The sequence below is a fragment of the Hippocampus zosterae genome, chromosome 1 (assembly GCF_025434085.1).
Source record: "Hippocampus zosterae strain Florida chromosome 1, ASM2543408v3, whole genome shotgun sequence".
In the NCBI taxonomy this organism is placed as follows: Eukaryota; Metazoa; Chordata; class Actinopteri; order Syngnathiformes; family Syngnathidae; genus Hippocampus; species Hippocampus zosterae.
The window spans coordinates 15760384-15777934 of record NC_067451.1 but is presented as its reverse complement, the minus strand read 5'-3'; the positions used below and the strand labels follow the sequence as shown (position 1 = coordinate 15777934).

At 42.4% G+C, this 17551-nt stretch overlaps 1 protein-coding gene and 1 long non-coding RNA gene across 3 annotated transcripts in view; one reads left to right on the top strand and one right to left on the bottom strand.

The window, feature by feature from the left end:
- The window catches only part of cstf2 (cleavage stimulation factor, 3' pre-RNA, subunit 2), a 20713-nt gene extending 9047 nt beyond the window's left edge, over positions 1 to 11666 (bottom strand). The window contains exons 1-8 of one of the 2 annotated variants that reach the window (XM_052071056.1): positions 11522 to 11666; positions 11232 to 11310; positions 9139 to 9308; positions 8906 to 9042; positions 8462 to 8581; positions 8263 to 8385; positions 4816 to 4921; positions 2400 to 2456 (exon numbers count right to left, since the gene is read on the bottom strand). In XM_052071056.1, coding sequence (XP_051927016.1) covers positions 2400 to 2456; positions 4816 to 4921; positions 8263 to 8385; positions 8462 to 8581; positions 8906 to 9042; positions 9139 to 9308; positions 11232 to 11310; positions 11522 to 11612 — 883 coding nt within the window. In that variant the 5' untranslated portion in view covers positions 11613 to 11666. The remainder of the gene's footprint in view (positions 1 to 2399; positions 2457 to 4815; positions 4922 to 8262; positions 8386 to 8461; positions 8582 to 8905; positions 9043 to 9138; positions 9309 to 11231; positions 11311 to 11521) is intronic. The other variant, XM_052071065.1, reaches the window with a different exon arrangement.
- On the top strand, positions 11664 to 17551 carry LOC127604292 (uncharacterized). Its single transcript, XR_007963227.1, has 2 exons — positions 11664 to 11930; positions 16898 to 17551. It is a non-coding gene; the product is annotated as an uncharacterized LOC127604292 (long non-coding RNA).

Sequence of the window (17551 nt, the reverse complement as noted above, 5' to 3'; positions counted from 1 at the left end):
GGTGGACAACGAGGGTTTCAGACAGCTCGTGCACGTTTTGGAACCCAGGTATAAAATACCAGACAGGTCTGTGTTCACTTACAAACATATTCCCGATGTGTACAACAAAGTGAGAAGTGAGATTACTGTGTCGCTGAACAGTGCGTAAAGAGTTGCACTTACAGTGGATGGGTGGACATCTTGCGCTATAGATTCATATATATATATATATATATATATATATATATATATATATATATGAATATTTCATATAAGGCACTCAGTGAGAGTCTGTTTGTGTTTACACTATAGCAACAGCTGTGAGTCTCAGGTGCCAAATTGTTTACATTTTCTTTGCACAAAACCCAATTGTGAAAGGGCTTAAATAAGTTGTTTTACAAGTTCTACTCTTTATAAGGAATAAAGTGGTATCCTTTTTGTAATACCATACTGAATTCCATCTTTTTAAAAGCTTTTTTTTCTTTGCTTATTTCCATCATGTTTAATTGCACAATATCGCAACAAATTGCATTGTATCGTATCGCATTGATTTGAACTTAATGTGTATCGAATCGTATCGCATCGTATCGCCAGAAAATTCCATGTATCGTTTAAGTATCGCATCGCTGGCAGTGGATCGTGATGTGTATCGAATCGTCCTCAGTGCTGAGATTCACATCCCTACCACCTAGATGTCTATGACAGTTTTACACTGCCTCCAGGTGGGCAAGACGTGTACCAGCAGCAGCACGATGTCCACTTAATTTAAGCAAAAATGAGAAAACACATTCTATGGACTTACACTATTACTCAAAGTACAATATCAGAATGTGCTATTTTTATTACTGAAAAAACAACATTGGGGGTCTGGGGGGGATTAGGGATGTTCATCTCAATAGGAAAAAAAATGTTTTGAGAGATTGATTTGGGATACAAGTGTTTTGAGTTAACAGTGTGGTCAGAGAACAAATTAGAAACTCAATTCAAGGCACCACTATTAGAAAAGGACTGATGAAGAAGTGCACCATCTTCAGTGGCACAAACTATTTGAACAGTCGCACCATAATTGATCAGATCCCTCCACAAAATGTTTTTTCTTTACTATATACTTTGCAGCGTAATGGAAAATATATCCATTGCGGAATGACATCAATGTCTTGACTTGTTTAGTCATGACTAACTGAACCATTGAGTGTGCTCTGAGTCAGAGAAATGCTTTCTGTTTGAATAATGGGGTAAGATTTAAGAGAAGCCCAGAGAGGTATTCTTTGAACAACCACTATGTACGGTAAGATGAGTCATCATCTAAACTTATCCAAGTCTCGCTGATACTGTATGTTTCAACAATATTGTAGCTTTACTCTCATCTTGCACTAAAAAGGGTCATGTGAGGCACATGGTAGGTGGATGTGGGAAGTCTTGAGAAAAGGCAAAAGGTCCCCGAAAACAAATCACAACCTCGATATCCTGGCACTTGATCTCTCCCCAGCTCTTTGGCATCACTGTGAGGTTCCTCACCCACGACATGAGAAATGCAATCATCGTGCCAATTGCCTTGCCCAGATTCTCAACTCTAATTGTGTTACAGCTCCTGATACTTTCTAAACAAGTCTCAGAGTGCACTTGTGTGCCTGTAGTTCAGTGGTGGCTCATATTATTTTAAGGGGGAGTCAAGTCCAACATTTTTTCACAAGAGTATGTTCTATGCACCTAAACTAGACTAATATCGCATTTGTGGAACATGAACAAAGCAGCACAATTCACCCATTTTTATCCCTCTCAGGGGGCAACTAAAATGCAAAAATAAATAGCTGCATGTCAATCATCGATTTTCCAAAGTAAAAGCAATTATTTTATTTTGATTCAACACAAATATATTCTTCTTTCATGGAGGACAACAGGAACCAGATTATATTTGCTGTTGAGAAGGTACAATTTTGGCCATTGGTAAAATTTCATATTTAAAAAGACATCTAAATGATTTGATTACCAGAAATAGATGAATTTAAGAATAAAATTGACAATCAATTGTCATTGCACATCTACATTTAAGATTTATATTTGTTTTGTTCAATAACTGGTTTATCCAAGTGTAAATAAAAGAAACACTTGTACAGCTAGTCCATATATTATTTTTATATAAAATTGTAATTAGTGATAAATAAATCATTTTAATACCAAAATTAACTATTTCACATACACAATACACATTAACATTTTTTAAATATCATCTACAATTGACATAGCCCATCTGTCTATTTTACAAATTAAGTGCGATCCTTGAGCTCAAAATTTGCCTGCCCTAGCTTTGGCTGATGTTTGCGGGAATGCAACCTCACACCACAAAAAAGTATTCGCTGTTGAGCATTCTCCACTCCAAACCTGACTGCTGTACTGACTGAGGGAGGGGGTGGTGATACCTTGAGGCCGTTCAAGAGCAGCTTGGGCAGATCCTGTGGGGGAATGCTGGAGGTTTCCTGAGCCAGCATTAAAGGTGGAAAAGAACAGGAGACAAGACTCAAGAGAGGAAAGCGGCACTTTAAAAAAAAAGCATGGGGGAGGCGTGCAGGAGATGAGATGAACTCCACTGGGGCATTGAGCATATTGTGGTGTTATGACAAGAACAGTGGCACTATTATTAATGGGGGTGGTGCCTCCTAGGGATCTCAATGAGGAATGACATGTGCAAAGCATTCACCAGATGAGCTTCAGCAAGACTCCCAAACTTTCAAAATCTAGTTTGACAAGAAAAAATATACAAATACCAAATCCCACCCCACCTGCAAGAAAATCCATTAATCTATAGTTTAATCCAGAAATTACTCTCCCACACCATTTAAACAAACACAACTGAATAAAAGTACTGGAACTTGTTTAAAAGGCAGTGCACTTCTCAATAATTGTGAAGTAAATATTAAGTGAAGCAAGAATTATACAGATCGAGCAGACTGAAAAAAAAAAGTGGGGAGAATGTTTTCACGTTTTAACAAGGAGGTGCACTTGGCGTACTGCAGTGCACTGCATTTCCTCAGCCATTTAGCAGAGCAAAGAAGATTTGTAGCTAACGGGTGGCCATTGGGTATATATTTTAATTTTCCAAAGAGCCAGTGTATTTCTGAGCCGGTTCTGGACATCACAGCCACACTTACGCTTGTGTTGAGAAGAGAGTTTTGTTTTTCTTTCGACTTTGGGATCATTTTTGAATAGAAAGATTGTACTAGTGTAATAATTTAACATGACAAATATAGAGAACGGGGGAAGGACTTGATAAATTTTAGAATTTCTTCCTACTCCCTTTGAACATATGAACCACGTTGAAATATGACATCTATTGATGATTTTTCTTCCTTTTAGGCGGGATTGAGGTCAAAGGATGGAGAACCACTGTTATACGGGATATTCTACTGAATCGTTATTCCACGTTTTCTCTACATAACTAGGGATGGACGAGGGTTCGCCAGCCTTATTTGAAGGTATCAAGTACTCACGAAGGCTACCAATACCGGTCATCGATACTTATACGGCATGCAGAATGTTTTTCGAAGTGAACTGCATCCATGTGATCAATCCTCTTACATGCCTGTTAAGATGCAACTTTCAGTATATTGAAGTATGTTTAATGTGTCCTGTGACTGATTTTAGTCCGCCTTTCACTCAAAGTCAGCAGCACACGGCCTGAATATGAAGGGCGGTGTTGAAAAATGGATGGATGGATGGACGGATAATTCCGTTTATATGGTCAATATGCTTATGTTCAGACCAAACACGAAATAACATGCAGCTCCAAGTATTTAGCATGTTTTTGTTTGTGAGGGAACTACACAGGGAAGAGTAAGGTCTCCTCTTCCGCTAACAGAAATAAAAAGTTTGAACATTGCTAGTCAATCTGGTGACCGGTGTTTGCGTTATTACTTTGGCGACTAAAAGCTGGTTGACATTTCAACAGCTGTAAGAAATTCAGTTCCCTCACTTAGATACGTCCACTTTCCCACTCCTCATTCTTCAAGCTGCTCCTTTTTAGATTGGTCCCAGCTGATACTGGAAGTTGGTTGCGTTTTATACCTCTTGGTCCCACAGACCGCCATGATTATTTTGTCCGATTTTGCCCTAGAATGCTAATTTTACCATGCTGTGAGTGTCTGCACTTATGCTGCTGCTGTGTGTGACAAACTATGTACATTTGACACCGATTGGTCGTCGGTAACCCAACACCATTTATTCAGATTTGCAAACCCCAGCAAAAGGGGTGAAGAAACTAAATCTTTTAAAACGTTAAAAAATATTCATTCATTCATTCATCTTCCGAGCCGCTTGATCCTCACTAGGGTCGCGGGGGGTGCTGGAGCCTATCCCAGCTGTCTTCGGGCAGTAGGCAGGGGACACCCTGAATTGGTTGCCAGCCAATCACAGGGCACACAGAGACGAACAAACACCCACACTCACACTCACACCTAGGGACAATTTCGAGTGTTCAATCAGCCTGCCATGCATGTTTTTGGAATGTGGGAGGAAACCGGAGCACCCGGAGAAAACCCACGCAGGCCCGGGGAGAACATGCAAACTCCACACAGGGAGGCCGGAGCTGGAATCGAACCCGGTACCTCTGCACTGTGAAGCCGACGTGCTAACCACTGGACTACCGGGCCGCCCTCGTTAAAAAATATATAATATACATTTACAGTTACAGGGACCCTCTCCGTATGAATTTGGAGTCTCAAGTCAATTCAGATATGACATTAAACAAGCGACAGCTGGAAAGCAAGCAGCCCAACATAATTGAAGAAGCAGGGCACATTTGTTTGTTGTGAAACAATAATTGATTCTTTGGATCACTACCTGGAGGGCCGGTGGGTCCTGGGGCCGGCACTTGTCCAGGTCCAGGCACAACACCAATGTTGGGAGGCTGCATCATGGGAGGTGCTCCATTGACGTGCATCCCAGCCTGATCACAAAACAATAAGGGGTGGGGGGGAGATTAATGATCAAATATGGTAGTTTTAAGTAAGTGTCAGAATGTGGGGATGGTGAGTCAGAACCTACAATAACAGCAATTTCCATAAATTCCCTTAAAAGATGAAAAGGTGATTTATCCAAATAGCTATAATATACAAAATCGGCACATGGCGCCGATCAAAAGAGCATCTTACTATAAATGAACTGACAGTAAGATTACAGTGGATAGAGGATAGAGACTGAGCTGCCCCATGAGTTGCAGAAATCTGCAAATAACTGATGCTCATAATTGCACTGAAAAGGAAAAAAAAAAAGATTTTTAACCCCCAAATTATTGGAGTACCGTATTTTCACGACTATTCGACGCACCGTACGGTTGGGCGCAGTCTCATTAATGGGTGACATTTCTGTATTTTACACATAGACAGACCGCACTGTACCAATGGGCGCAGTTTTACAGTGGTAAAACATTAAAACCGCAGTGTTTTACAGTGTAAAAACAATGTAAAACCGCAGTTTTACAGTGGTAAAACATACGCCATCTTAAACATACGGCATGCATGCGCGCACGCTAACACGTTAGCTTGAAGCATACGGTAGCGTGCCAAGACATACAGATACAAGCTAAAAACACGTTTTTAAAAAGGCAACGAAAGCAGAACTGAGTTCGGGTGTATTTTATTTAGCCATCGTACAATGTTCTCACGTTTTTCGATCAATCATCACCCAGAAATCCATCAAAGTCCTCATCCTCTGTATCAGAAGCAGAGGACTGCACATCCCAGTTGTCATTGAACGCATCACATGCTAGTGTGAGTTGCTACGCATTGCCGAGCGGAAAGAAGGAGCAGCAACAGCAAAGTCAACATTTCTCTCGTGTGAAGCTTTCCCACATTTGAAAGTAAAGAACAGAGCGAAACATGGTGGCAGCGCGGGTGTGTATAGAAAGAATTGAACAATTGTGCAAGTACCGTAACCCATCAAAAACGCCGCGTTCCCTCTCGTTGTTGCGTATTGTGGCGTAACTCGCCAAGCGTTGCCTCTCACTCTTTGTAAAGTTGTGTTTGCCACCGATCATCCATTATTCCCATGCCGTTCGCAACTTGACTTTGAACGCCCGGTTGATGCCAATGTCCAGCGGTTGGAGTTCTTTAGTCAAGCCTCCGGGAATAACGGCAAGCTCAGAGTTCATTTGCTTGACTTGGTTTTTCACCGCTGCTGTGAGATGGGCACGCATGCCAAAAGCATAACCGGTGGCTTTAAGTTTGCGATATCTCTCTCACACTCTCCCTCTCTCTCTCTCTCTCCCTCCCTCTCCCCCCTCTCTCCCCCTCTCTCCCCCCCTCTCTCCCTCCCTCATTGGCCGACTTCTTTCCCGCATGCCTGGCCACAGTCACTTCCGCCTTTTCTCTATATAAACAGCGTGTCTGTCAGCTGTCAGTCAGATTTTGGAACTCTGCGCATACAAAGGACGCTCCGCACCATAAGGCGTCCTGTCCATTTTGGAGAAAATTTAAGACTTTTAATGGCGCCATATAGTCGTGAAAATACGGTAGTAGGGATATACTGTCAATAAGCACCACTGCCTTGCTGCGAAAATAAACTGTGATAATACGCTTATAATTGCACTGTTACCTGCACAGTACTTGTCCAAAAATTCATACTGAAGTACTAATGATCGTGACGAGCCACCATGTAGCAAGACACATCCCTGACTGAGCTAGTACAAAGTTTATGGGAATCTGGAGCACCAGGAGAGGCATTTTAAAACGCCACTCGCGAGCTACGATAGTGATGTTGATGCACTTAACAGGCAGCCAAAGTGCGTACCTGCCTATGGGTCAGGTCTCCCACTAAGGTAGACAGTGATTTCCTTTTCACAAATTCAGTCTCGTCTTGTATCGAGCTTTTGTTGTTGTTGTTGTTGTTTAGTCAATGACCGTTATGGCAGTTGCTCATCGAGGCATGCGCGTGTGCATGCATTTTAACATTATGCAACAGGTCAATTGCGAGGGGTTGGTGACTTAAAAAGTAGATCTTTGGTCAAAATTGGGTGGGTTTTATGACATCATCATCATCATGAGTAGACATTGTTGCATTGTTTGTACAATATTTGCTATAGATTGATCTTGCTCTCTCTTAGTACCTTATACACGTTTAAATACGTTTGTATCATTTAAAATGTGCCGTAAATGCAATAATAATATGCGTAGGATGTATTTCTATATTGCGGCTTTCACTTATCACGGGGTTGTTCTGTAACATAAATCTCGCGATGGAGGGGGATTTACTGTATGACAAAAATACTCATCACTCAAGTACAGTGCACTCCGCTTAATAGAACACCGGTTAATAGAGTAATCCGCTTAATAGAGCAAAATGCTCTGGAACGGATTTGCCTAATGCAATTTCCTATAAAGATACTCCGCTTAGTAGAACAGATCTCCGCTTAATAGAACAGGCCGTAAGCAATGAAAATTGTAAACTAGTGGTTTTCGAAGTGTAGCTATCGCGATACTGTACCACTATCGCGAGAAAACGCGGTAGTTCTAGCCGTATACAGTAACAGGTAGCACGCGTCACTCCACACATAGACACACGCACGTCACAATGGCTTCAACTTCACTCAAGAGACGAGGGCTATCATCTGCGGATAAGAAGGACATACTCAGACGATACGATGCATTGCCGGATTCTCAGAAGGTACGCCCGCGGTTTCCAGGACTTCCCTCTTATCCAGCGCATTGAGAGGGAAGTCAACCGCAAAATTACGGACTCCTGTTTCCAGACAAAAGTAACGAAATTTTTCTCGTGATTTGAGATGTTTGACTGAAGTTGATTAAAGTTGTTGTTTTGTTGTTTGATTAAAGATATGGACGTCCACAGTCGAAATATCTCATCTAACTCGTCAGCAGGGGTTTTTCTGCGTGCATAACTTGGTCGTCGACGTGTCTGAAGATGTACCTAATAAAGTGTCTCCGGTTAATAGAAACTCCGCTTAGTAGAACAGAAGCGCTTCGGCCCAATGGTGTTCTATTAAGCGGAGTGCACTGTAATAATATAATTAGCGCTTTCTTGTTGTAAATTGTAGTTACTACCAGTCCTTGCCAGTATAATAATGTATTAATTATTTCAGCGTCGTCATTCAATTATATAGTCCTGAGCATGTGGATAATAATGAAATGAGGAAATTCATCTGGCTCAATTGTAACCATTTGAGGTATTCAATAGTGATTACACATACCAGAATGAAGAAAAAATAAGCATTCGGGCAAACAAATATTGAACATATCAACAGAACAGAACAGTTAACATCAGCGTTCTGCCTACCACAGGCTGTTGCTGTGGGGCCGCCATGTTGGCCAAGGCGGGTGGTGGATTAACTGGTGGAGCTCCTCCCCCTTGTCCGCTTGAGATGAGTGGCTGAGTTGTGTTTTGGCGGTGAAGCATTTTCTGTCAAAGTGGTACATTTGTTAATACCTACACAGATCAGTAGCTTCGGTAGACTTGCAGCGGGTCGCTCACTGACCAGGGCGATCTCCGGATCCACAATGCGCATGACCACCTGGGCCTGCAGCAAGGCATAGGCCAACTGAGGGTTCTGCAGCAGCATGTTCCTTGCTTCTTGCGGACTGTTTTGGACACACAGCTACACAGGAAAGAAATACATTCTTAAATGAGTTATAACATCTTATCGACTACATGTTATAGAGCTGTTTTTCCAACCTTCAATGAGCTAAAGCACATTATTTTTACATACGGTAATTCACAGCACACCATGTAACAAATATTACAAAAAATACACAATTATAAAATGATGAGGTCATCTTAATTCACCCATAAATAGATGTAGTCAATGTGAAATAGGTGCCTGTTTAGTTGAACACAAAGACTACCTTGACGTTTAATTTGGTTGTTTTTAAATACTGAGTCCAGTCAAACACACTCACGGGTGAGAGAAGATACAGCCCACCTTCATCTGTTTCATGAGTTCAAACATCTGTTCAGGTGGCAGACTGGCCACAGCCCGGCTGATGGACTCAGGTGCCTCCTCTGGTGACACGCTGTCCCCAAATGGAGACTCTATGATGGGGGCTCCCGTTCCCAAACCTGTTCCCATACATATTGACACAATCACTTTACAGTCACCTCACAGAACAAAGCAGTTGTACCATCTATCATGGGTGACATTTTTAAAATGCATACTTTTAAGCTCTTCCTTGTTTTTCTCACTGGCTGCGTTGTCAACACGTAGGGCGCGACCATTAAACTCTCTGCCGTTGAGGTTGCGCATAGCACTGAGCGCAGTCTCCTGGTCTTGATACTCACAGAAGCCATAACCCTTTGGTTTGCCCGTCTCCCTGTCATACACTAACCTGAAAGCAGAAATAATCATCATAATCAGCATTAAAAGGTTTATATTAAAGGGGAAATAGTCTTGTATACAAATACAGTGAGTGGTGCCTTGTAATACAAATCTCATGCTCATAACTCAATGCACTCGTATCTCAAATCATCGTTTCCCACTGACCCCCCCCCCCCCCCCCCCGGTTCCATGTGGAATTATAAATACTACGATACTACGTTGGCCATATCAAGCGCCATCTTAAAATGATGAAACAGATGTATTGTGTGCGTTGCAGGCTGATCACTTGGATCACTCGCCCCATCTCATAGACAGATGCTTGTGATGGAATATTTGTATAGTCACTTATAATACACTAAACCTTTATGATTCAAACAGATAGAGTCACAACGGGAACATGCCATTTAATATTGCCACCTCTGGCTTTCTGCGAGACAGGAGGTGCATTTAAACACAGTTGGTCATTCCTCGAAGAGGTCAAACGTCAATAAGGTCCATCTCATCATTTACTGTGTATAACATGATCAAATCACTAGGCGCCATGATCAAATCACTAGGCACCCGACATTTGGCACCCTAATACTTTTGTAAAGTCCTGGATATAAATAGAAAATCATTAGTGTGTAAAAATGTTCGATGTTTTTTGTTTGGAATTTTTCTAAAGTGCTAAGAATGTTCAAAATGTATTTTTTTTGTTATCAAAAGCATTCTAAGTCTTGTAGTATTTTGGTGAACTAATACAAGTCAAATGAATTTGAAGTTGTTTAGCTTTCAACTATTATTTGACTGCTTTTTACTTATGTTTCCTTTTTTTTGTTTTCCTTTAATAACTGACCTATTTTGTCAGTCACTGCTTGTGGCAAACAAAAATCTTATGACAGCAACCTATTCTGCAAATATTTCTTGAGCCACTGACAATCTTTGAAATGACAATGCATCAGCAAATAATTGTCATGGTTTACATTCCCAAAAGCGCGTGCAATCAAATCGTGTGTGGTGCACCCAACTGTTAAAAGTTAAATGTTTGTAACACCAGTACCACCAGTGCAAAAGATAGTGTCGAGTGCTGTACGTACAAATTAACCCATTAATCAATTTTCTCCAGTTTATCCAAGATCCGGTCGCCGCCCAGGCACTTGGTCCAACTCTTCCAGAGGGACCCCCAAGTGTTCCCAGTCAGTCAGACCGTCTTTCCGGCATGTTTTGGGTCGTCCATGGGGCCCCTTGGCCGTGGGATGGGTCCAAAACACCTCACCTGGGAGGCGTCCAGGAGGCATCCTAATCAGGTGCCTGAGCCACCGCATCAGTCTCTTCTCAATACTGAAAGCAGCGGCTCGATTTAGAGCCCATCCCGGACGATGAGCTTATACAATACAATACATGCTGATTTATATAGCGCTTTCACAACAGCGGCAGCTGTAACAAAGCGCTTTACAAAACAGTTAGCATAAAGTAAAATAATAAACACAACACATAACATAAAACACGGACAGTCGTGCAGTCCTAACCATTTTTCCGTCACACGCTTTGTTTTTTGAAGCGGTTTGAGATGAAAGAGGAGAGAATCAAAGTGTCCTTTAACCAGTGGATCAGAGACGTCATGCTCTATCACTCAACCTCTGATAGGGACCCCGGACATTCGGCTGAGGAAACTCACTTTGGCCGTTTGTATCCTGAGCTTGTTATTTCGGTCACAACCCACAGCTTGTGACCATAGGTGAGGGTGGGAACGTTAGATGGACTGATAAATGGACAGCTTCGCTTCACTTTGATAGGTTCTAGTCAAATTTTGACTCACAACGACAAACTTGGAGGTTGTTTCAAATTGTGAACATTTGTAATATCGCACTTAAACCACTACTGTGCTTTCTCGAAAAAATCCTTTCATTAACAAAGGCGAAAGAAGGCAATGGATTAACGATACAGTACTCACCTGAAGCTAACGACAAGTCCGACTTCGGAGAATATGTCTTTTAACTGTTCTTCGGTGGCTTCATAAGGAATATTTCCCACTGAAACATGTACAGGTACAAATGATGATGAGACCCCACGCGTTAATTTTTTTCCTTGTGAAAAAAAGTTTCGTTTTCTTTGGCTTAACAAAAGCGAGAACGAGCCTAATGCTTGTATTAGCTATTTAGCTAAGACAGACCTTCACGAACGCAATAGTATGAATAACATAGCTTTTACAAACCGCAAAAATAATGAGAAAAAAAGACTCACCAAACACTGAGCGTAATGAACGGTCGACGGCCGGGTCTCTATTTGCAGCCGCGGCGGCAGCGGCGGCGGCAGCAGCGGCAAGATTCGCCATTTTGCGGGGGGACACAAATGAATGCAACACCAGGAAGTAGCAAGGGACAATGTTCGGTTTCCGGCCTCGGAAATTTGGAGAAAAATGTTGTCACCCTGGAAATAGAATCAAATCTGACTTGAGTTCACACTCAAATGAAGCAAATATCCCAACGTAACATATAAATTAGGCTGAGGCCGACAACATATTTTGCTCAAGACAGTGCTTACTTTTAGAAAAGACTCATATTTTTTGCTTCTTGTCTGTAAATTGGATATTGAACTGAACAAAGGCCCTGTTGACCCTCCCAGCAGGGGTTGAACCCAGGACACCTGGCATGTAAGACATTGCTCCAACTAAAACCACCGTTTTTTGTCTGTAATATTTTACCACTGATAATTGCTTCATTGGATGATAGCATGCTTTTGGCTGTGTTTCAATCATTCCCTACTCCCTAAACCTACAGGGTCACATGTTGATCGACGCTACGTTGCTAAGTGCGGTGTGAAATAACTTTCAGACAAATTAAAACGAACTATTAAATTAAGTCCAGTGGTTAGCACGTCGGCTTCACAGTGCAGAGGTACCGGGTTCGATTCCAGCTCCGGCCTCCCTGTGTGGAGTTTGCATGTTCTCCCCGGGCCTGCGTGGGTTTTCTCCAGGTGCTCCGGTTTCCTCCCACATTCCAAAAACATGCGTGGCAGGCGGATTGGCCACTCTAAATTGTCCCTAGGTGTGAGTGTGAGTGCGAATGGTTGTTCGTTTCTGTGTGCCCTGCGATTGGCTGGCAACCGATTCAGGGTGTCCCCCGCCTACTGCCCGAAGACAGCTGGGATAGGCTCCAGCACCCCCTGCGACCCTAGTGAGGATCATGCGGCTCGGAAGATGAATGAATGAATGAATATTAAATTGTGTCACGGATGTGCCATTGCTTAACGCTAACCCCTAACTCTACTAACATAGAGAGGGTGACCTCCTACAAGTACCTTGGTGTTCTTCTGAACGACAAACTGGACTGGTCTACAAACACGGACACCCTGATTAGGAAAGGACAGAGCCGACTCTTCCTACTCAGGAAACTGAGGTCTTTTGGGGTTCAGGGGTCACTCCTTGAGACGTTCTATAACTCGGTGGTGGCCTCGGCCATCCATTATGGCATTGTCTGCTGGTCAGGCAGCATCTCAGCCTGGGACAGAAAGAGACTGGAGCGACTGGTCAGGAAGGCCAGTTCTGTCCTGGGTTGCTCCCTTGACACTCTGGAGGAGGTGGGCAACAGAAGGATGCTAACTAAGCTAAAAGCTATGATGGCCAGTCCCTCCCACCCCCTCCAGCCCGCCCTGACAGCACTTGGTAGCTCCTTCAGCCAGAGACTGTTACACCCGCGCTGCAAGAAGGAAGAGATACCGACGCTCGTTCCTACCGACTGCTGTCAGGCTGATGAATAAAAAATAACAATCATAATAATAATAATAATTAAATGATGTGAAGGAAAATTGTAAATAGTACTGCGATTTATCCATTTTGTGTTCATATTGCATTTAATTGAAAGATGTTTGTTGTTTTTTTCTCTTTCTTCTTTCTTCTTTCTACATACATTCTTGCTGCTGGAGGCTGTAAATTTCCCCAGTGTGGGACGAATAAAGGATATCTTATCTTATCTTAACCTGTGTCAGCAACCAATCGTAGGGCACACATAGAGCAACAACCATTCACACTCACAAACACACCTAAGGACAATTTAGAGTGTTCCAAAAAGATTAATCGGTGTAGTCCAGGTGTCACCAACATTTTTGAGGGTGAGAGCAACTTCATGTGTACCGATTGTGTGAAGGGCTACCAAATTGATACACGTCTGAAATAACATATTTGTCCAAAATACCTTCAATAATATGAGGATGTGTTATTTTTAATACTTGATGATTTAAATTGTCAGACTTTGATCGTGTTTCGAAATGTCTCACAGTACTGCCAATGTTTGCATTTTTAAATCATAATTTCTACTAGCAAATCACAATGTCCAGGCACTGGCGGGCTACTCAAGTGGTCTTCACGGGCTACCTGGTGCCCGCGGGCACCATGTTGGTGACCACTGGTGTAGTCACTAATAATAATAATAATATTAATAATACATTTTATTTGAAAGCGCTTTTCATCACACTCAAAGACACTTTACAAGAGCATAAAACGCAGGATAAAAATGTGCACTTAAAACAAGCGTACATAATTTACAAAAGCACATATAGATGAACAAAAAGCTAAATGGGTAAAAGAGATTAAAAGCATTGCGGAACAGATGAATTTTAAGAGACGATTTGAAGAATTGGAGGTCAGAACAGTTGCGGTTGTGTTGTGGTAGAGCGTTCCAGAGGGCGACAGAGAAGGCTCGGTCCCCCCAGGTTTTGAGCGTGGTCAAGGGGATGGCGAGGAGGTTTGTGTTTGAGGAGGGGAGATTGCGGGAAGGAGTGTATTGGTAAAGAAGGTCGGAAAGATAGGAGGGGGCCTGATTGTGAAGGGCTTTAAAGCTGAGTAGGAGCAGTTTAAATTGAATACGCTGGGGAACGGGGAGCCAGCGGAGGTTTTTAAGGACGGGGGTGATGTTATCACAAGTGTGGATGTGGGTGAGTAGGCGGGCGGTGGCATTCTGGATGTACTGTAGTTTATTGAGGAGTTTGGCGGTTGTACCGTAGAGAATGCTATTGCAGAAGTCAAGGCATGGATGAGGGTTTGAGTAGCGTGGAAAGAAAAAGTGAAGGGCGGAGATGAGAAATGTTTTTGAGGTGGAAGAAAGCAGTTTTGGTGATTTGATTGAAGTGTTGGTCAAAAGAGAGGTTATTATCAAAAAGAACACAGAGGTTGCGACAGTGAGAGGAGGGGGACAGGGCGAAGTTGTCAATCGTGAGGTTAAAGTTGGAGGTTGTTTGGGTGAGAGACCGAGGACCGATTATAAGGGTAGCCCTAACTTGCAAATTAGTCCTTGAATGGCCTCTTAAGAAGTTAGGACGGAAAAGTCTGTAGTCACAGATCTCCCTCCAAACTCAAGAGAAGAGATGCACATAACTATCATGACAACAATATACACAATCACAATTATTCTACGTGAACTAATGTTACTGCATCGGCATGCACTGCTCCATGTAGAAATAAGTTTGCATGATGGCAGTGAGCAGAAGGAACGTGTCAAGACATAAAAAAGACCAAAGAGCAGGGTCATTTTACACAGAACAGCAAAATACAATGTCTCTACTGCAGAAAAGAACATAGGTACCATGATCGCCAATACGAGGTCAAGTATCGGTGTTAGCTAATTTAATATAACCTACAGCCACAAGTTCAAATCTAATGGCCGAAGGTAAAGGACAGGCGCAACTGCTTGTGCACTTTCAGTTGCTTTATCGAACAAAGAATAACAGAACAAAGAAACACATATTCATACACAAGCGAACAACAGCCAACTACACTTCCAATCGCAAATACTGTACAAACACAACTCACCAGGCAAGCCCCTGCTACACACATTTAATATCAGATTTATTCCAACATATGGCTCCCCATGAGGACAAATACCAAAACTGCACCTCATGTGCACATATTGTGTTGGTATCCATTGCTCCATCCATTTTCTAATCCACTTATCCTCACGAGGATCGCGTATGTGCTGGAGCCTATCGCAGCTGTCTTCGGGCAGTAGGCGGAGTACACCCTGAATTGTTTGCCCGTCAATCGCAGGATGCACATAGACCAACAACCATTCGCGCTCACACTCACAACTAGGGACAATTACTGTGTTCCATTAACCTGGCATGCATATTTTTGGAATGTGGGAGCAAACTAGAATACCCAGAGAAAATATTTCATTGAGTGTTCTTTTAATTTCTTCATGAAGGTGGACATTGCATATAAATGACAAAACCAGATCCGAACAAAGTTCAACGTGATGTCGTATGTGTCCGAAGTTGTGTTCTTATAGAATTTGCGGGTTAGCTGACATGACTGACATATATGTAGGTGGAACACCCCCCCACACACACACACACACATACACGCGCACACACACATTAGTCGATTAATCAGTAGGCTAACTGTTTCCAAAAATTGTTGCAGCACTACATTTACACACGCACAAAATTCAAGGCAAGCTCGAGCTATTGCTCGGGCACACAATTTGATTGACAATATGATCCAGTAATGTCGTAGTGCCATCTATATATATATTGCGCGTCGTCCCACACGCGGTCTGTCCTTCCGTCTGTCCCTTTTCAAAACGTACCTACTTCACCGCGCCGCTGCGCGCCGCCACTGCGCGCCGCCACTGCGCCGCTCAGGCAGTGGCTCACTACGATCGCGCGGGCATCTTAGTGAAAAAATGTTGTCTACCCACAAGCATTGCAATAAAATTGTTAGTTATTTAGTAGAGCTAAGCATCTCTTTATTTTCGCGATAAGCAATGAAGATGAACAAAAAGTTGAACCAAGCAACAACACTTTTGTGGGCCGAAGGCCCACCTTACCAGCCTTCCGCAGGAACTAGCTGATGAGCCGCCCGGAGGGCGGCGAACCCGCTAGTATTGTATAATAGTGTTTTCCATGGACATTTTGCCACCACTTATTTATGTGGTGGATATTACAGGGAGGGACAGTAATTGTGAAGAGAAAGCAAGAGTGGCGGAGGTATGGGGTAGTTAAGACAAACCTTAAAGCACAGATGTCAAAGTCAAGGCCCGGGGGCCAGATCTGGCCCGCCACATCATTTTATGTGGCCCGCGAAAAGAAAATCAAACATGGCAACTTCCATGATGCTTGCTAAAATGTCTCGATCAGGTGGTTCCATTAAAATTGTGCAGTTAAAACCTAGACCTGAGCCTTGGTTTAATGACAGAAATCGCGCAACTAAGCAGGAGTGCCATAAATCCGAACATATGTGAAAAAAGACGAGCTGCATGTCTCTTAACAAAGACTGCTGGTGTAACTACCAGATCACAAATAAAGAGCTCAAAAGAGAACATTTGTCAAAACAAATTCAGGCTAACCGCCAAAGCCCACGTTTTTTTTTCCAAACTATTGATTCTGTCCATCAATGCCCTTCGAATGAAACATATTACTCTCATACTATACTTTTATTTTGAGCTATTCAATTGTACATAATTCAATGAAACCTGTAAAGTCAAGTCCCCCTTGAGGCTGTAGGATTTTCAATATCATCAAAAAAAATCCACCTCTGAAGTCGAAAAAATAACCTTATACCTCTCAAGACCTCAGTCCGACAAGCATCAAAGGACCGACTGTGAATGTGTGTTTTGCTTCTTCTAGGTCTTTCACTTTATTGCAAGAGAAGCAGTACCCTCAACAAGGGGTGTTACAAGGAGAAAAAGGTCAGAAGAAACCGTACCAGACCAAACGTACCATACGTAAAGTGAACTCTCATTCATCCCTGCCTTTCCTTTGCTCATTTCTCCTCCTCTCTTCTGAAATTGTGCAGCTAATGGTTTTGGGCTTTTCTTCTCTATGTTTATAACAAAAAAAGACATGTCTGATTATTCCCCAAGAATGACCCCCTACACCAGGAGGGCAACTCCACAAGGGGGCACACATTCCCCTTATAAACAACAATGTTCATATCTCAAGATGCCACAAGAAAACCGTTTCACATAGCATTTTTATGAAAATGCTGTCCCGTGCAGCAATAGTGCACATACTTTTTCCAAAAAATGCCACTGTTCCATAGTATCATATGGGTCTCACTTTTAAGCATATTTTGTTTACTCTTGACTGTGGTTAAGTTCTTTTTACACTCGTGTGGCCATTAAGAATGTTAAAAAATGAGATGCGTGACCCAAAGAACACCACAATTGATAAAACGTACTCGTATAGCTAAAGGGTCATTGTCACTTTCAGGTGCCTTTAGTGTCCTAATCAGAATCACTCGTCAGGAAAATGTAAGAGAATAATTAAACGCTAAAGTCT